This window comes from Temnothorax americanus, unplaced genomic scaffold (assembly GCF_048541705.1).
Source record: "Temnothorax americanus isolate GAGA-0224 unplaced genomic scaffold, ASM4854170v1 Scaffold2, whole genome shotgun sequence".
Classification (NCBI taxonomy): domain Eukaryota; kingdom Metazoa; phylum Arthropoda; class Insecta; order Hymenoptera; family Formicidae; genus Temnothorax; species Temnothorax americanus.
In genome coordinates, this window is record NW_027509338.1 from 4,922,193 (window position 1) to 4,942,211 (window position 20,019).

Genomic DNA, 20,019 nt, shown 5'->3' on the forward strand with positions numbered 1-20,019 from the left:
TGATATCTGTGGAAATGTCTGTGGAAAAAGTGGACGAATTAAAATGGAATTGGAAGGAAAAATCACACTTGTATGGAGTTATACGTAAGACATATTCACGAAACTTCAAAATTGAAAGATAAAAAATTAAATTACAATAATATATTTAACTTAATCAAGTGCAAAATAAGAAAAGATCTATTATGTTTTAATTCTTTTTAAATAAAACATCTTTTTTTTAATTTCTGCTTTTCTTTAATTAAGACCAAGAATTAGAAATTATTATTAAGTTTTATTTTAATAAACAAATTAAAATAAAGTTAACATTAAAATTAACATGCAATAATAAAAAGATACAGATATTATATACACACATTCAAAAATAATTAATTAAACTTTTCAAATTCAGATTTATTTGAATTCATTTGTTTGTTGTGCTTGGTTAATTTATTTTCAACAATTTCCTTTTTTCCATCCATTTTTATTCGTGTTTGATTAATAAATCCATTAAAGACTACGCATTATTCTGTAATGGAAAGAATTTAGTTAAAGACCGTAATTATAATACTATATTTTATTATACAACTGTTCTTACTTTTCATTTAAGTCCACAATATTATGAATAATTTATACTCTCGAACATTTTAATATATTTAAAAACAAGATATATTAAAAAAGAATTGATACTGGAGAGCGTCATTATTATTATTAAATTTATTTTATTCACAATAGAATTTTTATCCCAAAAATGTGATTGGTCGTTAATGGATTAATGTAATGTGCGCCATATTACATTAATTCCTTACGTGATATGTCTCGCTTTAGGAAAATAGAATTAAGTTAAGAAAGATTGGTCTTTGTCGAGATATATCGTAAGTCACACTATTTTGCGTTCTTACCTTATGCAGATATATTAACACGTAACATATCATGCAAAACAACATTACTCGCACAGTCAGCGACAACGCCAAAGTATGAATTATTTTTTACAATGTATTATATTTTTTAGTGCAAAAGTATATTTACTAAATAAGATTCAGAATAAAATAATATAGTTTTAAGAAAACTATACCTTTATTAATTAAAATAATTATCATATATTAGGTTCATGCATTCCTTCTTTTTCATCTTAAACCCTTTTCACATCTTAAAACTTTAAACTTAAACTTAAACTTTCTCTCGTAACTTGAACTTGTGAAAGTATCTTAATATCTTTTGCACTAATTTAATATACACATGAACACACGCGCGCACACACATACACATATATATTTTACATATTAAATTAGTTTATTGTTTGTCTCTTTACACAATTGTTACATTTTATCCGTTACATCTTGAAGGGTGTAAACGATGATGTTAGGATAAAAAGAAAACTTAACGAATAAGATGTCATTGTAAAATGAAGAGAGTATATTATATAATGATATTATTTAAGGTTCTTATTTCCTTATTGTGTAATATTGATTAACGGCATTAAAAATAAAAAATTATATAAATTTTTCCTTGTACAATCGAGATAAATTAGTTTTTTCACAAGCAGCTTCTCATTGTTGAATAAATTTGTATAAAATAGTTCGTATTGAACCAAAGATTCCTTCTCGTAGATTAATAAATAGCTATAAATCTCGATCGATTGTCGTAAGGTTCATTTTTGTTGAAAATTTATTGGAAATCATATCTGCAGCTTGAATTATACATGCACTTACTAATAAAACAAGGGATATTCTCAGTACGTCTTATTAATCTATATTATCAAACGCATGTTATAATATATGAAAAAATTGATTTATTTCAATGTATAAAGTAAGAAAAAAATTCATATGATTTCTTGTTTTTAACGTTATAGTTTAATACAGCTACAACGAAGAAACAGGAACCTTAAAAGCAAATTTTTGTCTAATCTTTCTCTTCGCACCTTTTTCTTCACAACACCAATGTGTTTTTATTCATCACTATCATTAAAATATTAATTAATTTGCATATATGCATATATATATATATGCATATACACACATATATATATACATTATATATTAAATTCTATGTATATTTATATTATTAATCTAATAATAATATTATAATATATACACACATATTATAAATTTATTATTATTAGATTAATCGAAAGATTCGTTCATTGTATGGCTCCTTATACTAATGAACAAAAAAACGAAATAAACGAACTTTTCGATCAATATTTTATATTTATATAGAGAATTTTAAATATTTTACACTCTTCTTTAAAGCTGACAATCACGTCAAAAGAGTTTCGTGATCATCTAATTATGAAATACAGAGAATCCCCTCCCATTTGTCTGAGTGTAAGGTTTCCACAGACGATAAAGAAAAGACTCGCTGAGACAAGATGAGAAAGGAATTAATTCAAACGAAAAATCGCTGAATTTGTTTATTAATAATAATAATGATAAATAATCAACAATATATCTATGTCCAAGAAGTGAATATTTGGAGTGCGTTCCATTTGGGCGCTCACGCGCTGTAAGCCACTGTAAGCATCATTCTATCTTCGTTGCACATCGAATATCAAACGAAGATATAGAGCGATGCTTACAGCGCGTGAGCGCCCAAATGGAACGCACCCTCGATATTCGTACTTATTGCTTACTTTACACCTAAATTTCTGATTAATTTCTTTTCTGAATTCTTCGGTGTTTCTTGTATCAATTGCACTTTCATGCGCTTTAAAATAAAACGGATATACATATGTATATATCTAGGCTTTAAGAAGAGATAGAAAAAAACAAAGTGCGAAAGATGCATCTGAAACGAACAAACTTAGAGATGGATAACGGTGTAATTTCGCTGTTTTAAAAAATGTCGATTATTTCAAAATTTCTTTCGAAAAAAATATTTCGTGCTGTGTATCAATATGACAACACGAAAGAGAATTCGAGCCTTTGTATCGAGCCAGCCATCTCTTAAAGTAAGGATTTATAAATGCACCATTCAAAACAATTAGAAAATAATTAATTCAAAATATGTACAACTAATTAACAAACTATTTAATATTTTCAATATTGTTTCCGATACCTGAACCTGAACTGGGGGTTCTTTAGTTCGTTCTCAGATTTATTTATATATTTTATGCAATATTTTAATCTTCACAATCTCATAATTTATATCTATTTCTAATTGTACAGAACAGTGTAATTCAAATTTGTACATGGCGAAAATGTGAATTTCACTTTTCTATCATCGACACGTTTACGACTTCTTGTACAAAGCATATTTTCGTTTTTTCAAAACCGGAAGACATTCCGAAAAATAAATTCTAAAGCTGTCTTACTTCTAAAGTTGGAGAAAAGTTGACGATGATTTCGTTTCAAATCAAACGTGAGATGCAGCACTAATCATAAAAAAAAAACCAGAAAGACGAGAGAGTTAAAAAAACTTAATTTTAATATCTTCAACGTCGATAAAATTCTAATTTGAACCTCAACGTCTCTAATTTTTATATATCACTCACTCTTTCTTCATATCTCTTTTCATATATTTTGCTTCTCATTTTTGATTGCATCTCCTGGTAGAAGAACCGAACTGGTTGAATGTTATCTTTTGCAACGCAATGACAGAATATGCTACACATGTTAAGATAACTGAATTGTCCCGGGATGCAGCTGCGAGGATTATAGATTTATTTCCGAATTAGATTCAGAGAATTACACATTAGTAACTTTATACTTCACTCTCTCTCTCTCTCTCTCTCTTTCTCTCTATACATTTTGTATTATTAAAAACCATTAACAAATAATTTGATTTTTAAATCTTAACAATTAATATATTGCAAAATTGCCGGTAATAGCAAACCAACAATAAATATACTTTATAAATTATGTATAAAGGTTATTTATTTTTATTATTTTATATATGTACGTCAAATATTTATTTTATGCCTTAAAACAGTTAAAACCATATTTTTTAGAAAATAAAAATTACATGCTACAAACCTTTCCATAATTCTTGCAATAGAGAAGTGCGTCTTCTTAATCTAAGAGAGTTTTCGCTCTTATCACACGTTCCTTTGAAAAACTTTTCGAATTTTCAACTGTTTTCCCGCGTAACTGATTCCTGGGACATGTATAACGCACAAAAACTTTTTTTTGTTATCGAAGGAATTTTATTAACATGTCAAAAAGTCCATTCGCCATGTACGATGTCATCGGCTTAAAAGTATTACAAATCGCTCCATTGAGTCGATCAGGTTCGTCATCTAGATTAAAAAAAAAAAGAAAAAAGAAAAATTTGGAAAGCCAAGAATCCGGAAAAAGTCATAGCGTAGCGACAGTATTTAGGGATAACAATTTTAAGAGCCAAGGCATGATCGATATAGGCATTAATTAATGTCTGCCTTTTCTAAATGTTTCAGCAAGAAAGACGAATTTGTTAGCTAATATTCTCTTAAATTATGACAGCGCGTCTTAATCCGCGTCGATTTTTATATCTGAAAGAGACACTTTTATACATATTGAAACATATTTTAAGTATCTTTCTGCGTGTATCAGTAATAGTCCTCAAGTAGCAGAGTGACGTCAAATCACGTATTAATAACGTCTTTAACGTCAATAAGACGTCTTTAAATGTCATCTTGCTACTTGGGTCATTAACGGAAGAAATCTGAATACAAAATAAAGGGTATCCTTTTTATGATCATTTGCCTACAAGATGACATCAGTCGAAATGAAATGCAGACATTAATTATTGATATTATCGTTCGATATTCATTGTGTTATATCGTTCCGTAGTATGCGATATCTGCAAGTTGACTTAAATCTTGAAGAAATACAGTTCGGCTTAATGTAACTCGCGTTATGAATCGAAAATATGATAGTCCATTTCCAATTTTTATCTCCTTCTAAGCCGACTTCGCAATAACATCCATAGTGTATAATTTGAAACTGGTATAATTTCCGATAAGCATAATTTTCTACGAGAAAAGATTTTATTGTAAGAAAATTATCATTTCATATTTATTCACAAATATAAATGTAATGGTCATTCAATTTTAAGTTAGAATTTTAAATTATACCGGTTTCGGTTCTGCTGTCGCATTCTATCAATAAATTAATGATATTAGATGTGAAATTACGCATTTATCTCGAATTTTCGTCAAAAGTCGCGTTTAGCAATTATCAGTTGTTAAAGAAGGAACGATTCCTACATATATGCTAAATTATGTCGATAGCACGATGATCTTCCAATTGTCATCGATGTTATTTTTTCAACCAATTTTGCGATGCATTAATAAATTATTAGACATTTGATTACACATTGTTTTGGTTTGTTTTCAATTCGAATGATGCTTAGCAATTGTCGGTTAAAGAGAAACCAGTTATATGTACATTTAATATGTACATTTAAGTCAATTCAGCAATAAAGAAATTTGTTTTCGCTGCCAAATTATGCATTAATAGTACGATGGTTTTCTTTCAACAAGCATCTGTACTTTTTAAAGTTAAATTTGCAGATATTGAACTCTGTCTAGAGAAATGCCTAGACATAATCGAATATGGTTACATGTACAGTCGAATATCCGTATAATCAACTCCCCGTATTATGAATCATCTAAATATTCTTTAAAGAAAATTTTCTTTTTCGCATAGCTTTCCCACTATTCATATTTGCTATGTGATTGCGTAATCATATTAAAATGAGAAAGCAAGTAAAAAAGATATTCAATATATATGTTACTAAAATCCAATTAGAATCTTAAAGAAAAGTATACAAAAAGCAATTTGTTTCATCCTAACGAGTTCACAGTAAAGGCATTCGACTGTATTTTAACGATTTTAACTCACTTAGGGTCGCGCATTTAGCCGTTATCAATTAGCACACTGTCTGCTATGTCATTTATACGAATCACTTATATTATATATAAATGACATTCAATTTCATGAAAAATTTTTAGGAGACCAAACCCGTTCTCTTCATAACTTACTTTTTTTATCGTAGAATATCATTGCACACTAACTTGTTACGAAAATTTGATGTCATTCGTATTTAAATGACAGAAATAAAGTGTCATTCATATATAAATAATGGGTTTAACATAGCAGTCAATATGTTAAAGATGGATTTATTTTTTATATATACATAGGGTATAATTAAGCATTCGCTGTCAAATTGCGTCGGTCTAGTCTACAAAAGACAACATAACATTCTTTATCCGTTATCAGCATTCACATTCTCCTAAAGTATTTTTGTCAAGCTTCGATTTCACAATTTGTCTTAAAATATAAAATGATGGCGACGCAAACGACATTACTAAACGCATTAGATTATACATCCTCTTAGTTTACCTTTAATTAGAGTAAACGCATTTAGCGGTATTTAAAGTTAAAGGGGGACAAATTCCTACACACATATATATATATACACTGAATTCGATTCGACAACAACGAAGCGTAATTAAGACTCCTAATAGCCACATCGGTTTATAATGTAAGAAATAAAAAATGTCAAAATTTTTGTTCGCGCATGCACACACTGAAGTAAATTAGCTTTTTGCAACAATTCGTAGTTGACAGAATAATTTCGAGACCAATTCCGAAACTTCCTCTTCGGTAAATAAATTAATATTAGATCTATTCCGTGTGTCTGTAACAAAAATGAATTTTGAGATCTAGCTTCAACAAATATTTATCAAATTGAGAATTCTCGGTGTGTTTCGTAGATCTATTCTATCAAATACAAGTTGTAGCATATCAGAAAATGTAATCTACTTCAATGTGTAAAATACTTTTGATACTATATGCCCACACAGTGGGTCCAAACTCCCTTCCTGAAAAAAGGGGGCAAATTTCAGCGAATTCTTCAAAAGCAGCGAACTAAAATAGATCATTTACAGAGAAACAGGATGTGAAATGTTATATATTGCAATCTACAAATGTAATAAATAAAAATTGCGCGTTCTCTAGCCATGTACCAATGTTAGAAAAGTTACGTGATGCTTTTCCGATCTGTCTTTATCTTTGTTGATTTTATGTCAGCTAGGATATAACGACATTCACCTCTACTCTTATTTTGAATGGAGAAGATATCAGTCAAAGCTTCCTTTCTCATTGTAAAGTGTGTGTGCAGTTAATTGGAACACGCAGTTTATACTTGTTACGTTGCGAAAACTATACGCTTGCGCATATCTACATATCGCACCCCTAGAAAAGTATTGCCACAACTCCAAAAATTTCGATTTTGAATTAAGCCTATAAAAAGTATGCCTAAAATGTTACATACGTGCTATAATAATATCACAAGCGATATGCGAAATAAGTAAATAACTTCTTCCGCAGGAAGCAGAAGTGTCGTTATTCTTTTAAATCGGTTGCGGTCGCTTGAAAAGTGAATCATACTAGACCTGAATTAAATTTATTCTTCTCTCCTAAAAATTGTGAATTTTTAAATGACAGTATTCTTCTAGGAGTGTAACATATTTCTATTTTTATATATCTCATTCAATTATAAAATTAATATTTTTCCTGTGCGTCTTGTTGTTAACGATTGCTTTACAGTTTTCTAGAAACGTCTTTACGAATCTGAAATATGATTATAGTTCCGCAAAACTAGATTAACGTTCTTCTATCATAAAATTCGATTTTATATGCCTGTTCCATAAGAATAGCGATTTTATCGTTAAAAAGATAAAAAAACAGATGCAAAGATAGATACGAATCTCGAGGTAGAAGAATCTTGACTGTCTAATTTACAGAAATATAATCTAGTTGCACTATAGACTCGCAGACAATATATTTTGGTTAATAAGTCGGTCAAGCAATTAGCACTGACAACGAAAAAGTCAGTGAGTAGTGGAGATAATAAGTCGACAGTACTGGCGCTCTGCCTCCGTCCTCTGGAAATTACGAATTAATCGAATTTTCATCTTCGTTAAAATGAAGAGAGTCAGGACCCCCTGGTCCAACGTGCCTACGGAGACGGGTGCGAGGAGCCTTAATTCCGCCGAATCGCGTCGCTGTACTACCACTACTTCTCGCTAGAGAGAAGATGAAAATCTTATATCTATATATTCCGCAATGCAGTATACAACGCATTTACAACGTGGACATCCTCGTCAGAAGATGATTACTTCGTCATGCCATCGTAACAACGTCATAACCCAATTCTTTAATAACGTTAAAAAGGAAAAGAAAAGTAGAAGATAGAGTAAAGCGGTTCAAGCCATGTTCGATTGGCTGGGGTCAGTGTTTTGCGTGTTTGTAGCGGTGGTGTTAGTGGTGGTGTTGGGATTGCTGGCGCTATTATCACTAGAGTTACCGCTAGCACTGGCAGCGGCGCCCGTGGCGTCCGACTGGCCGCCACCTCCGCCCCCGCCGGGATTTCCCTCCGTACCGGTGGTGGCGGCGGCCGATTGCATGTACTTGGGTATCAGCATGCTGTTAAGGATCGGCTGGATTCGCAGCTCATGCTCGGTGAAGTTGAAGAGTGGCGGCAATTCACGGCCGCTCGGCAACCGCGTGCCCTGTTCACGTAATTCATTGAAGAACGAGTGCGCACATGCTTGTAGCGGCGTCATGCGCAGCGACGGCGTATATTCCAACAGCCGTGCTACTAGGTCCATCGCTTCCGGCGGCGTACGCGCCCTGAACACCTGCAATCACCATCAAGTTCATGACAAAACCTTGTATTTTCAACTTTCGTTAAATGTATCAATAAATATTCCTTAGATAAATATTACGATATGCTGATCACACATTTGTTGGGACTTTTAGAGACAGACTGTCAGTCTTGGTTTAAAGGATGAATTTTAGAGCAAAAATCTTATTCTAAATTAAATTTGTAGAACATTGGTCCGTAATAACGGCGCACTGTACTTGATAAATGCAAGATGCTTTGCAAGTTTGATCAATTATAGCGGTGCTATGCGATTAATTTCATTGATAAAATCATATTACATAACAATAATAATATTTGAATACTTCTGATATTTCTTCGGTCTCTTTTAAAGTGCAAAAAATAAATAGCGTGCAAAAAGTATATATTTTAATAAAGTATAATAAATAAAATAAGAAAGTTTATAAGTAACGGCCAATTGTGCAATATTACCATAGACTTACGTAAATAAACTGTGCATTCGTATGCGACAGCTAATGACAACATTGAAGAGCAGAGATATGCAAGATTAGATATTTCCTCCATCACATAATGCACTGTGTTATATTTAAATATACTTCTAACAATAAGATAAGAGCATTATAAATGTGCAGTGAGAATAAGAACCAACCTTGACTATAAAACTTATTTGTTTCTTTATGATCAGCAGTGTAAACGTAAGAGGAGCAGTAAGAATACGAATCAAAACCTTGTATTTTCGTGCATTGACATTTTCTGTTCAATGTTTTCAAAAAGTTGAACATTGTATAGACATATTGAAGATTGAAAGTTGTACGAATGATTAATAACAAGAACAGTTAGTAACATTTAAATTCTCAGTTTTAAATCTCAGTAGGTATCGTAAAGTTTGTCAATTCTTTTGTACTATGAGGTCTATAAAATTCCGTTTAAGAAAATTACACACTGATTCCAAGCACTACTCTCAGTATGATGGATATGAAAGGTCGCGATATGTTATTAAAAGATTCGTAACGAGATGGTTTTAGTCACACTTCCTATACAAAATTTCAGTTCTTACATTTCATTTTATGGCGTTTAACTCTAGGATCACTATATATGGGTTTGTTCAACCTGGCGACAATTTCAAATTGCTAACATTCTTGGAAATTTCTCCTGTTTAAACATTTACATTTCTCAATCTAGCAAACGGACTTGAATTTTGATTTTATAATTCTGTTTCACGATGTCTGACATTCTCTTGTAAATAAATTTATTGAAAAATATGTATTTGTATCAGAGTTATGTAAAAATAATAGGCTAAAATCTGATAGATCCAATATGTAAATGTTACGTACTATATACATATAATGATTTACAAAAATACAATGTGCAGTCCTAGAGTTAAGAAATTTGTTTTGATACCTGCTGAGAACTGAAAATAAAATAATTATGCTTTGTATCGACAATGAAAATGGATAAGGATAACATCGATTTGTCATTAATATTATCATCAAAAACTTATCTATCTATATTCGAAAATCATCCATTGTAAAACATCTATATTGTGCTCATCTATAATTTGTACAATTTAGCACATAGTACTACATCTTCATAAAAGAACAGATATCCCAATAAAAACAAAAAAAAATTTACAAAGTTTAAATCTACACACCATGTACTTATATATGCAACTTTTATATATATTTTATATATACATATATATGTACCAGCATAATATTGGAATAAATACAATGCAAGTGTGAATATGTACATCTAAGATGAACACAGACTCCAAGTACTATTCTCTGTGCAATAGACACGAAAGACTGTATGTTACTCATTCTTTCAAGTTTGACAAATGCAAGTCTCAAATATCACCAGAACATCAGAGTAAGTGACTCTCAATCAGTCGCCATAACAAATGTAAAATGTAAGAAATCGCGTATAAAAAATCATTAGTGTCGTTAACAGATGAGACTAGGCAATGAGGAGTTACATGAAGAAGATAATTGATCGTAAAGGAAATCTTGAAAACTATTCTTCTCCTTATTTTCGTTCTCTTTTAAGTAATCATTAAATAAGATTGGGAACCACAAGTCTGCACGCTCGTCCGAATATCGAAATGGAAGTTTAGATGTTATTTCGAATGTTAGTACAACGGGCCAAGATAGAGAAAGTTTGTGCCAGCCATATTGAACAACACTTGTTGCAAGTCGGATCACTTACTCTAATCTTCTGATGCTCCGTGGAACACATAGGTGTTTCACTCATTCGTTGAAGCATATACTGCAAATCACGAGTACATGTATTGATGATTGGCACCGATCGAGGCGCTATTGCTATGGCCATCGATCTTTTAAACACGAAAAATAATCTCCCTACGAAAGTGCATGTTGAATAATTCCTCATGCAATGTTACATCAAATTCGACTCTACCTTCTCCTTTAACTTGAAAAATTAACTGAAAAAAATTTCTTTATTTTCTGTTTTGTCATTATCCTGTTTAAAAAAATCCATATTTTTCTGAAATTTGTGTTTTAAAGTATATATTTCAAACAATACATATTTCAAAAAATAACGACATTCTCTATCATCTTTATTACTGAAATTATGGATTTAAGACGAAAACGGGCTTCTTAATTATTCATAACAAATCACAAAGTTAATAGACATATGTGTGGAACAAGTCGAAACAATCACAAGATGAAGAAATACATAGAATATGCCGCTGGATTTATGTACGTATATAAATACATATTAAGAACAAAATGTATAAAGTTATATTTAAAAATAAAATAGTAGAATTTACCTTTTGCCAAGGATGTGATTTTATTTGTGGAAATTTGAATTCGGTATAATTGGGGTTCATCTCACGTATCTGATCGCGCGTAGGCGTACCGAGTACTTTGATAATCTCTACCAGCTGATCGACACCACTATCACCGGGAAATATCGGTTGACCTAGCAGTAGTTCCGCTAGCACGCAACCTGCACTCCAGACATCTGTCGAGAAAGAGAAAAGAACGTTACACTAAGAATTACAATAAAATACAAGAAAAGAAATAAAAAACATATTAAATAATGTATTTTTTTACATGTCGCTATTAATTACAACGTATTTTGCCAAAAGATTTTAAATATCTGTCAAGAATTAGATTATTTTTTCGGATATATATCATATACATATAAATTAGAACAAAGAGACACAAACAGCACGGTCAATGATAAAATTCTTTCAAACATAATATGCAATGTTAAACAAAAGTTTCATCGAAATTTTGAACGTACCAATCTTTGTAGTATAGTCAATAGCACCGAAAATGAGTTCAGGTGCGCGGTAGTAGCGACTGCAGATATAGGACACATTTGGTTCGCCTTTCACAAGATGTTTAGCTGAACCGAAATCACATAGCTTCAGAACACCAGTATCCGGATCTAGAAGCAAATTCTGTGGCTTGATATCCCTGTGACAGATACCCAGCGAGTGGATGTACGCCAATGAACGGAACAGTTGATACATATATAACTGCAAAGAACAAAGAAAAACAAAGATTATCTTTTGTGGTATTATATTTAATACTACAATATGTCTGGTTAAGTTTGCAAAACACATTTTTTATAACATAAAAATCTTTATAAAATTTTTCCAGATTCTTTCGAATTGTGTACACAAGTCAGTATTTCTAGGTTTTTAAGATCACCGATTACAAACCTGAGGTATGAATAGCAAATTTAAAACGGCGAATATAATCGACTGAAATATTGCAAATTAAGTATGTTTTAGTACGCGATATCAACTACTTTTATTGATACTTATGAATCTTATATACATATATTTTAATTTAGGAGAGATTCATAATATAATTAATGACTTCTTAGATACTGAGTATTGCATGAATGAAAAGAATGTTTCCTTTACAATCAGAGATACTATAACATCTACGTGATTTTCTAAAGATTAATTAAAGATTACAAGATTACAAAAAAGTACAAAGAGGTTTACAAACATCTATTTCTGCGTTACATTATGATTCTAGAAATATAAAAAAAAAAAAATGACTTACCTTGATGAAACTGATTGGTATCGTCTGCTTGCTTTTGCTATAATGTCGAGCGACTTTGTACACAGTTTCGGGTATGTATTCCAGGACTAGATTAAGATAAACCTCGTCCTTCTAAAAAAAAAAAGAAATACGAAAATTCTTTTGCACGTAACATTCATTCAACAAGCGGGGGGGGGGGGAATCTGTTTGTAAATATTTGTCGTCTCAAAGACACACTACTCCAAACCCAAACATTGACGACATATTTGGTATACTATCGTCAGGAAAAAATGTAGAGTTTCCCGCAACTCGCGCGACTTAAATTTTAACGACAAATTCTCTTTAATCAATCCGACAGCAACTTTTTATTTTTAACTATCTTTACGACCTATGCTCATCAATTCTTTTTTACTTGTTCAATCTTCTAGCTTTCAACATTACATGTAAATCTTTGCATGTCTTTCGAGAATTAATTAAAAAAGACTAGAACGTAGAAATAGGATTATGTTATTTATTCTCATACGAAAACTTTTTTCTTTTCATTAGAAGCTTTCTTTCTTATTTTTTCCAGGGTCTCAGAATTTATGAATTTATGAATAAAGAAGCACCAATTAAAAATCCATCAGAATCTGTGATTAAAAATATGAAATAATTATAGCGAATTGTGGGATACCCCGTATATAAGGATCGTTTAAGTTATACGTTTCGTCATTATTATCTCTCTTGGACACACACATCGATGCCCTCGTGTTATTAACATTTACAATTACCACACACGCCTTCAGAAAAATTACGTACTAACAAGACTAGCGAAGCAGCGTAATCTAATTGGACCTAAATTGACATAAAAAAAAAAAAAAAATGACGTTTCGAAGAAATGATACGAATGTGAAGATGTTGTGTTCCTATGTGGAAGCGATAATTCGCCTAGTTTCTTTTTTCTTTCGCCAAAAGGAGGACTCTTGTACAAACTACTACTGGGTGCACTTCAACTTACGTCAACGTGAAAAACCGGATTAGTCGCGGTTAAGACGTTCTATAAAATAACATAACAATGTGGCATGCATCAAATGAACCTCGTTTTATTTGTAGGAACGTATGATTTACGTAACGAACCAATAAAATTGATAATTGCACGCCAATCAAGGAAGCACTGTACTGATTAAAGTTACATACTTCGCATCATTTTCTCGCGAATTTCTCTCGATTTATAATAAACAGATTGAGAGAGAATTCTTAGAATTTTTTAAACAACAAAATCGGATATCGAACTCATCTTCACGTAAAATTCAAGAAAAATAGATAAGATAGTTACCTTATCACCACTAGAATAAAAGAAATATTTGAGTTTCACAATGTTGCAGTGCTCAAGACGTCGCATGATTTGTAATTCCCTGTTCTGAAATAAAATCGTATAGTTTTATTATAACATCTTGTATTCGTTGCTCTCATTAATAAATAAAAAAAAAATAAAAAAAAATAGATTAAAATAAAAAATATAAAACAATAAAATAAATAAATATAGAATAAAAAGATAGAATATATATAGAATGTAATCAAATTAAATCAAATTAAGTAAAATAAAATGCAAATAAAAATGTATTATTTCAACACATTATCTAGTAACTATTAACAGCTATTATATTATGTGTCGTCAACACATTTTTATTTAGTTCATAATTTTAGTCTTTTGTACTTCGTTATTTAGATATATGTCAGGAAATAAACGTAAAAATGCTTACCTTAAATCGCTTATCCTGGAGAACCTTCTTGATAGCAACCATCTCTCCCGAATCGCAGAGTTTCGCCTGATACACCACGCCGAAGCTGCCATTGCCGATGACCTTGGTGTCGGTATACGCGACCTCCTGAGGACGATCCGGACCAGCACCGGGAGTCGCTACCACAGTCGTTACCTTGCTGCCATCCTTGCCTGCAGGGTACATTGCACTACCCATAGAAACAAATCGGAAAAAACCACAGTGCACGAAAAGAAGTGGAAACAAAAGTGGGAAACCAAACTTCCTCTAAAAAGCAGAAAACGCCCAGAACCTCGAGAATCGAGGAAAGCTTGCACCCCTATTTCGCAAAAACGTCTCGAGCAAAATTGTCTCCATGTTGACAATTATCTTGAAAATTTATGACAAAATGCAACGTATTGTTTTGCAAAATGTAATCTATTAATATAAAAAATAACTTTAGATACATATATACTGTATCAGAGAATCAATCCATTTTTATATTATTATTTTCAGATATTTCTCTCTCTTTCTTTCCGAGAACTTTATATTTCGCAGAAATGTAAAAAAAGATCACGCACATCGTTAAAATCGCGAGTCTGGAAAGCGTTATATAAATTATTATAAATTACAACACCTCGGATCCGCGCGATCGTGTCGCTATTTTCACATGTAGTTCTTGGACATAGGCGACCAGAAATAATCTAATCCTTGATTTGTTTTTGTTATACAACTATAATAGTTTCGATCCACGCGACTTGCAGAATAAATCGCTGAATGGTGCATGCAAATTGCCCGAAGAAAGAGCTGAGATTTACAATTCACAATTATCCTGCAATTTTGCGATTTCCGACGATACTTAATGTCTTCAATAATCAATAGATTCCTTAATGGGAATACTTAGGCAAATAGACTTCTGACAACTCTTTTTATCGTTCTAAAAAAGGTAAAACGCGTAGATTTACATGAAATTGGACGAATATGTACAAGTACAATCGAATCGTTGAGAGACGTTTTCAATCGGCGATAGAAAACGTGCACAATATAGCCTTGATGGATGAAGTCTGATAAACAGGCGGTGTAAACTATTGCGAACAATAACCGGGTTTGCTACCATTGCAATGTAAACTTCCTCACGCAATATGCATTTTGCTGTTTTCACGCAAGACTTTTGCCGGTCTATTTCTCAACTGCGTCACACTTTTCGTCATATCTTTCATCTGTTGTTAGAAACGGACGCGCCGAATATCGGGTGCATGTAGGTTGTTTTAATAACACATCGAGTATGTCATAAGAAGCTTTGTTGATTCATAGATATATCTATTAAAATAGCTCTGACTATTTACATGGATACAGCAAAGTAATCGTGATACAATTAATAACAATCTTTCTATTTATTAAAAAATTAGACAATAGAATTAAATAACTAAATATAATAATTCCATTGTAATAGTAAAAAAGTTCTTATTATTGAAATTTAATATCAAAATAATAGTTATTTTTTTCACAATCTTTATATTTAGAGAATGTGATAATAAAGAATTATTTAAAGGATTACTTAAGATTTACTTGAAATTTTAATAATTGCTTTGCATGTATGTGCTGTAACTTCATCATCACTTTGACAAGAGCAAGGTTAATTAAACTCAATTTCTGTGAAAATTGTATTTTGTTATTGGCAAAGTGGGTTAAAAGATCCTTGATCGAGATACTTTTCGAAAAATTACTTGATCGAGAAATTAGAGAATCACCTGCTTTCGAGTTCGAAGGTGAATACGAGGATTCCGATTTGCGAATACACCGCGAACGATTAGTCTCCACGTGAACGGTGTCTTGTCTTCTGACATATTCGCGACATTTTCAATCATTACTGTCAACCATAGATTGAAGATCGCGAGCGACTCATTTGTTTTGTGTACTTCGCGAGATTAATGCCGATTAGATTTTGATATCTAGTGTAAAACCCTTTGTAGACAATCTATAATAGAAATCTACCTATAATTTTGTATATGTTTGATTGTAAATATATATATATATATATATATATATATATATATATAGACAAAGGAAAGAATTTATATATATTATTCATTATAACGGCGAGATATGGCAAACAACCGTTTCGTTTAAGACGTTAAATTAATATACGTGAGAGACACGCAATTATTATAATTATACACCGACAACGGATACGAAAATCTCGTATCTGATTTATAGTTGCAAGAATTGAACAATACAGCGAAAGAAATCTTGTCACGTTCCTATGAAACGCCGCTGCATTGGCAAGACACTGAGCGTGTTACCGCGCGGCCAAATTTAAGTATGATGTGTACAAGATTTCCCAGAAGAATACTTTAAGAAAAATCAATTAATATATAATATAATATACATAACAATATAAAAATCAAATAATGTTAAAAGTATTGCATTTATTACGCAGATATTATAAAATAATTTCAGATTCCAGATAAGATTAACATACAAAAATGTATTGGTATGTATTGGTGTTTTATTTTATTTATTTATTTTTTATTATTTTTAAATGCCGATTCTCTGAAATATCTCACGTATTGTTACCTCATCCCAATAACATGTTTTTCCTTCTTTACCAAGATACATACATCTTTTTGTATCTTTTAAGTATAAACTGAGAGATGTAGTAATAAAGAATTATTTTAATTAATAGTATATTATTTTGGTCGTGTTTCTACTAAAAATTTCAAGAAAACCAAAGATAGAGCCTCATAATAATTTCCAAGACTCTTGAAAGGGCCTAAAAAAAAACTAAACAAACATCGCGCCTATGGAGGAAATGGGTCAAGCGACAGTCGAGGCTAGAAAATCTAGCCGACTAGTCAGCTAGCCAGCTAAATCCAGCTTGCGACAAAAAGCGCAACGAAGCGATGCACAGCAGCTGCATCGCGTACGATGCCGAATCCCTTTATCGCGTTACGCGCGCATCGGAGGAGACTTCGACCTTTCCCATGGCGTGCAGCCCCTACCTGGTGAAGCAAGAAAGCTTCAGAGAATATCTGTATATCGGTCCTCATGGTGACATTTTGTGCGACTTAAGGGGGCGTCCCTCCGTTATATCGAAGGCTTCTTTGTCGACGTCAGAGGCAATCGTGCTCGGTTTAACGAAATAGGCCGCGCGGATAATAAAAAAAAAAAAGAGGGATTAATCAAGCCAGAGAATAGCGGAAGAATAAGGTTCGAGACAATCTCTTTTATGATTAGATCTGCTGAACGTTGCGATTTGCGCGAGATTATTTTGATATTTTTACGATGTTCCATTATCAGTACACACAATTGTGTACTGATAAAAAAACTGTTACATAATAATATATATAATTAATATTACAAAATAATATTTTATTCTATATAATTTATTTTATAATATAAAATAATTAAATATAGAAAAAAAAGAGTATTAGAGAAAGTATTAAATTAAAGAAATCATCAGTGATTGACTGTCAATTTTGATATATATAACTCTTTAATTTACTGTTATACGTGAACTATATTAGATTTTTTGATTATCACTTCACTGTTTCTTTCGTTTAATTACAAAACGTATTCATTGACCGTTTGCTCGAATTCTATAATTAATATTCAGTTTATATTACCATAACGGAAAGAGCCTCCTTCGATGCCTCCTCGCGAGAAGCAGTATCGAGGGTAACAGATACCCATGAACTTTCTCTTCAACCCTTTCGTCTCTCTCTTTCTCCTGCTTTCTCGATCTGTTCTCACTCTCGAATAGACAGAAAAACCACATCACACACGGTAGGTGCGACCAAGAGTAAATACGGCACCGCCAAGAGACGGTCGTGTAAATGTCAGAGGATCACGCGCTCTCGATACATAAAGTGGTAGCTAGGTATACTTGACGACATTTATTAAATACGTCATCTTGAAGATCGACCCTTCGCTCAAATAGAAATCAGATCAGCGAGAAATCGCCCTGGAAACTCCGAAACGCGCCGATCAGCAATAAATTGGTTTTTTTTTTTTTTTTTAGAAGAATGAGATAAAGACATTGGTTTCCTTTGATGACATGAGAGTGTATAAGAAAATCTCAGAGAAATTTTGTGAAATTGTATTAAAATATTTTGTGTACCTATATATGTATATATGTATGCGCGCGTCTATAATTAACTCTTTAATAAATTTAGTTAATAAATTTAATTAGTAATTATACAAAATTGGAAAAAAAAAGAATTCGAAGTTAGAGGGCAGATAGTAAATGTCTAACATAGCTCGAAAAATTAATCATGTTTAAGAAATAGAATATATTAAATGTTGTTCGAAAGATTATTTTGATTTTCTTGGATCACTCTTATGGCGTGATATTTCGAAAAATTATGGCAACAGCATTGTGATACCAATTTTTCTTTTCTATGACGATTTTGAAATCAATAATCCATTAGGATCTCATGCCGGTATTCATAAATTAGGTGCTGTTTATATATTACTTGCTGGTACACCGATAAAGTACCATTCTACATTAAATAATATATTTTTGGCTCTTTTGTGTCATGCGTCTGATAGAATGATTCATGGGAATCGTGCTACATTTAACATTTTAATTGAAGAACTAAAATTTTTGGAAACAAACGGTATTGAAATAGTATCCAATAATAAAAGATACAAAATATATTTCACATTAGCTCTAATTTTAGGTGATAATTTAGGTGTTAATAGTATTTTAGGATTTTCAGAGAGTTTCTCGAGTCATTTTTTTTGTCGATTTTGTAGAGCTACCAAAGAACAATGTCAAATATTATGTACATCAAAACTTTCGTTAAGGAGGACCAAAAATAATTATGATCAAGATATTAAAACATTATCTGGAACATCTGCAGGTGTAAAAGAACCATGTATTTGGAATGATTTAAAATATTTTAATGTTACAAAAAATATAGCATGCGATATTATGCATGATGTTTATGAAGGCATTTGCCGATATGAAGTAGGCACTGTTTTAAAGTACTTGATTGATGAAAAACTATTCAGTTTTCAATTTTTAAACGAAAGAATAAAATATTTTAATTTTGGTATGTATGAAAGAAATAGAGTACCTCTAATAAAAACAGAACATATAAAAAAATGTCACATTATAATTAGTGCTGCAGAGATGGCATGCTTAGTTCGTTATTTAGGATTAATAATTGGCGATAAAATTCCTCAAAATAATTGTGCTTGGGAAGTATTTTTACTTCTCAAACAGATTATATCAATTGTAACATCTCGAACAATTCACGAGTCTACACCCAAGCTTTTAAAATCATTAATCGAAGAACATCATAGTTTTTACTTAGAAGTATTTAAGAATGTAACTTTAAAGCCGAAACATCACATAATAACGCATTATCCTGAGATTATGACTACAGTGGGTCCTTTAATTAATATTTCATCAATGCGATTCGAGGCCAAACATCGAGACTTTAAGAAAAATGCAAGTGTAGTAAATTCTCGCGTAAACATCACGTTAACTTTAGCAAAAAAGAACCAGTTGCAGTTATGCGAAAGATTTCTTAGTAAAAGAGGCTTATCGGATAAAATTACTTTTGGTCCACATCTTGACGAAACTGCTGATCCTACACATTATTTATGGATAGAAATTAATGGAATAAAATATTTAGCTAATCGTACAGTTTTACTTACCTCTG

The 20,019-nt window shown here is 31.6% G+C and overlaps 1 protein-coding gene across 7 annotated transcripts in view; it reads right to left on the bottom strand.

Annotated features, from left to right (window-relative positions):
- LOC143897187 (glycogen synthase kinase-3 beta) overlaps window positions 1-20,019 on the bottom strand; it is a 51,204-nt gene that overhangs the window by 2,589 nt on the left and 28,596 nt on the right. For 3 of the 7 annotated variants that reach the window (XM_077405607.1, XM_077405605.1, XM_077405610.1), the window contains exons 2-7: window positions 14,351-14,558; window positions 13,924-14,007; window positions 12,630-12,740; window positions 11,854-12,091; window positions 11,375-11,568; window positions 1,249-8,602 (exon numbers count right to left, since the gene is read on the bottom strand). In XM_077405607.1, the coding sequence (XP_077261733.1) occupies window positions 8,168-8,602; window positions 11,375-11,568; window positions 11,854-12,091; window positions 12,630-12,740; window positions 13,924-14,007; window positions 14,351-14,558 (1,270 nt within the window). In that variant the 3' untranslated portion in view covers window positions 1,249-8,167. Of the gene's footprint in view, window positions 1-1,248; window positions 8,603-11,374; window positions 11,569-11,853; window positions 12,092-12,629; window positions 12,741-13,923; window positions 14,008-14,350; window positions 14,559-17,973; window positions 18,102-20,019 lie in introns of those variants that run through there. The other 4 variants (XM_077405608.1, XM_077405606.1, XM_077405604.1 and 1 more) reach the window with 3 other exon arrangements.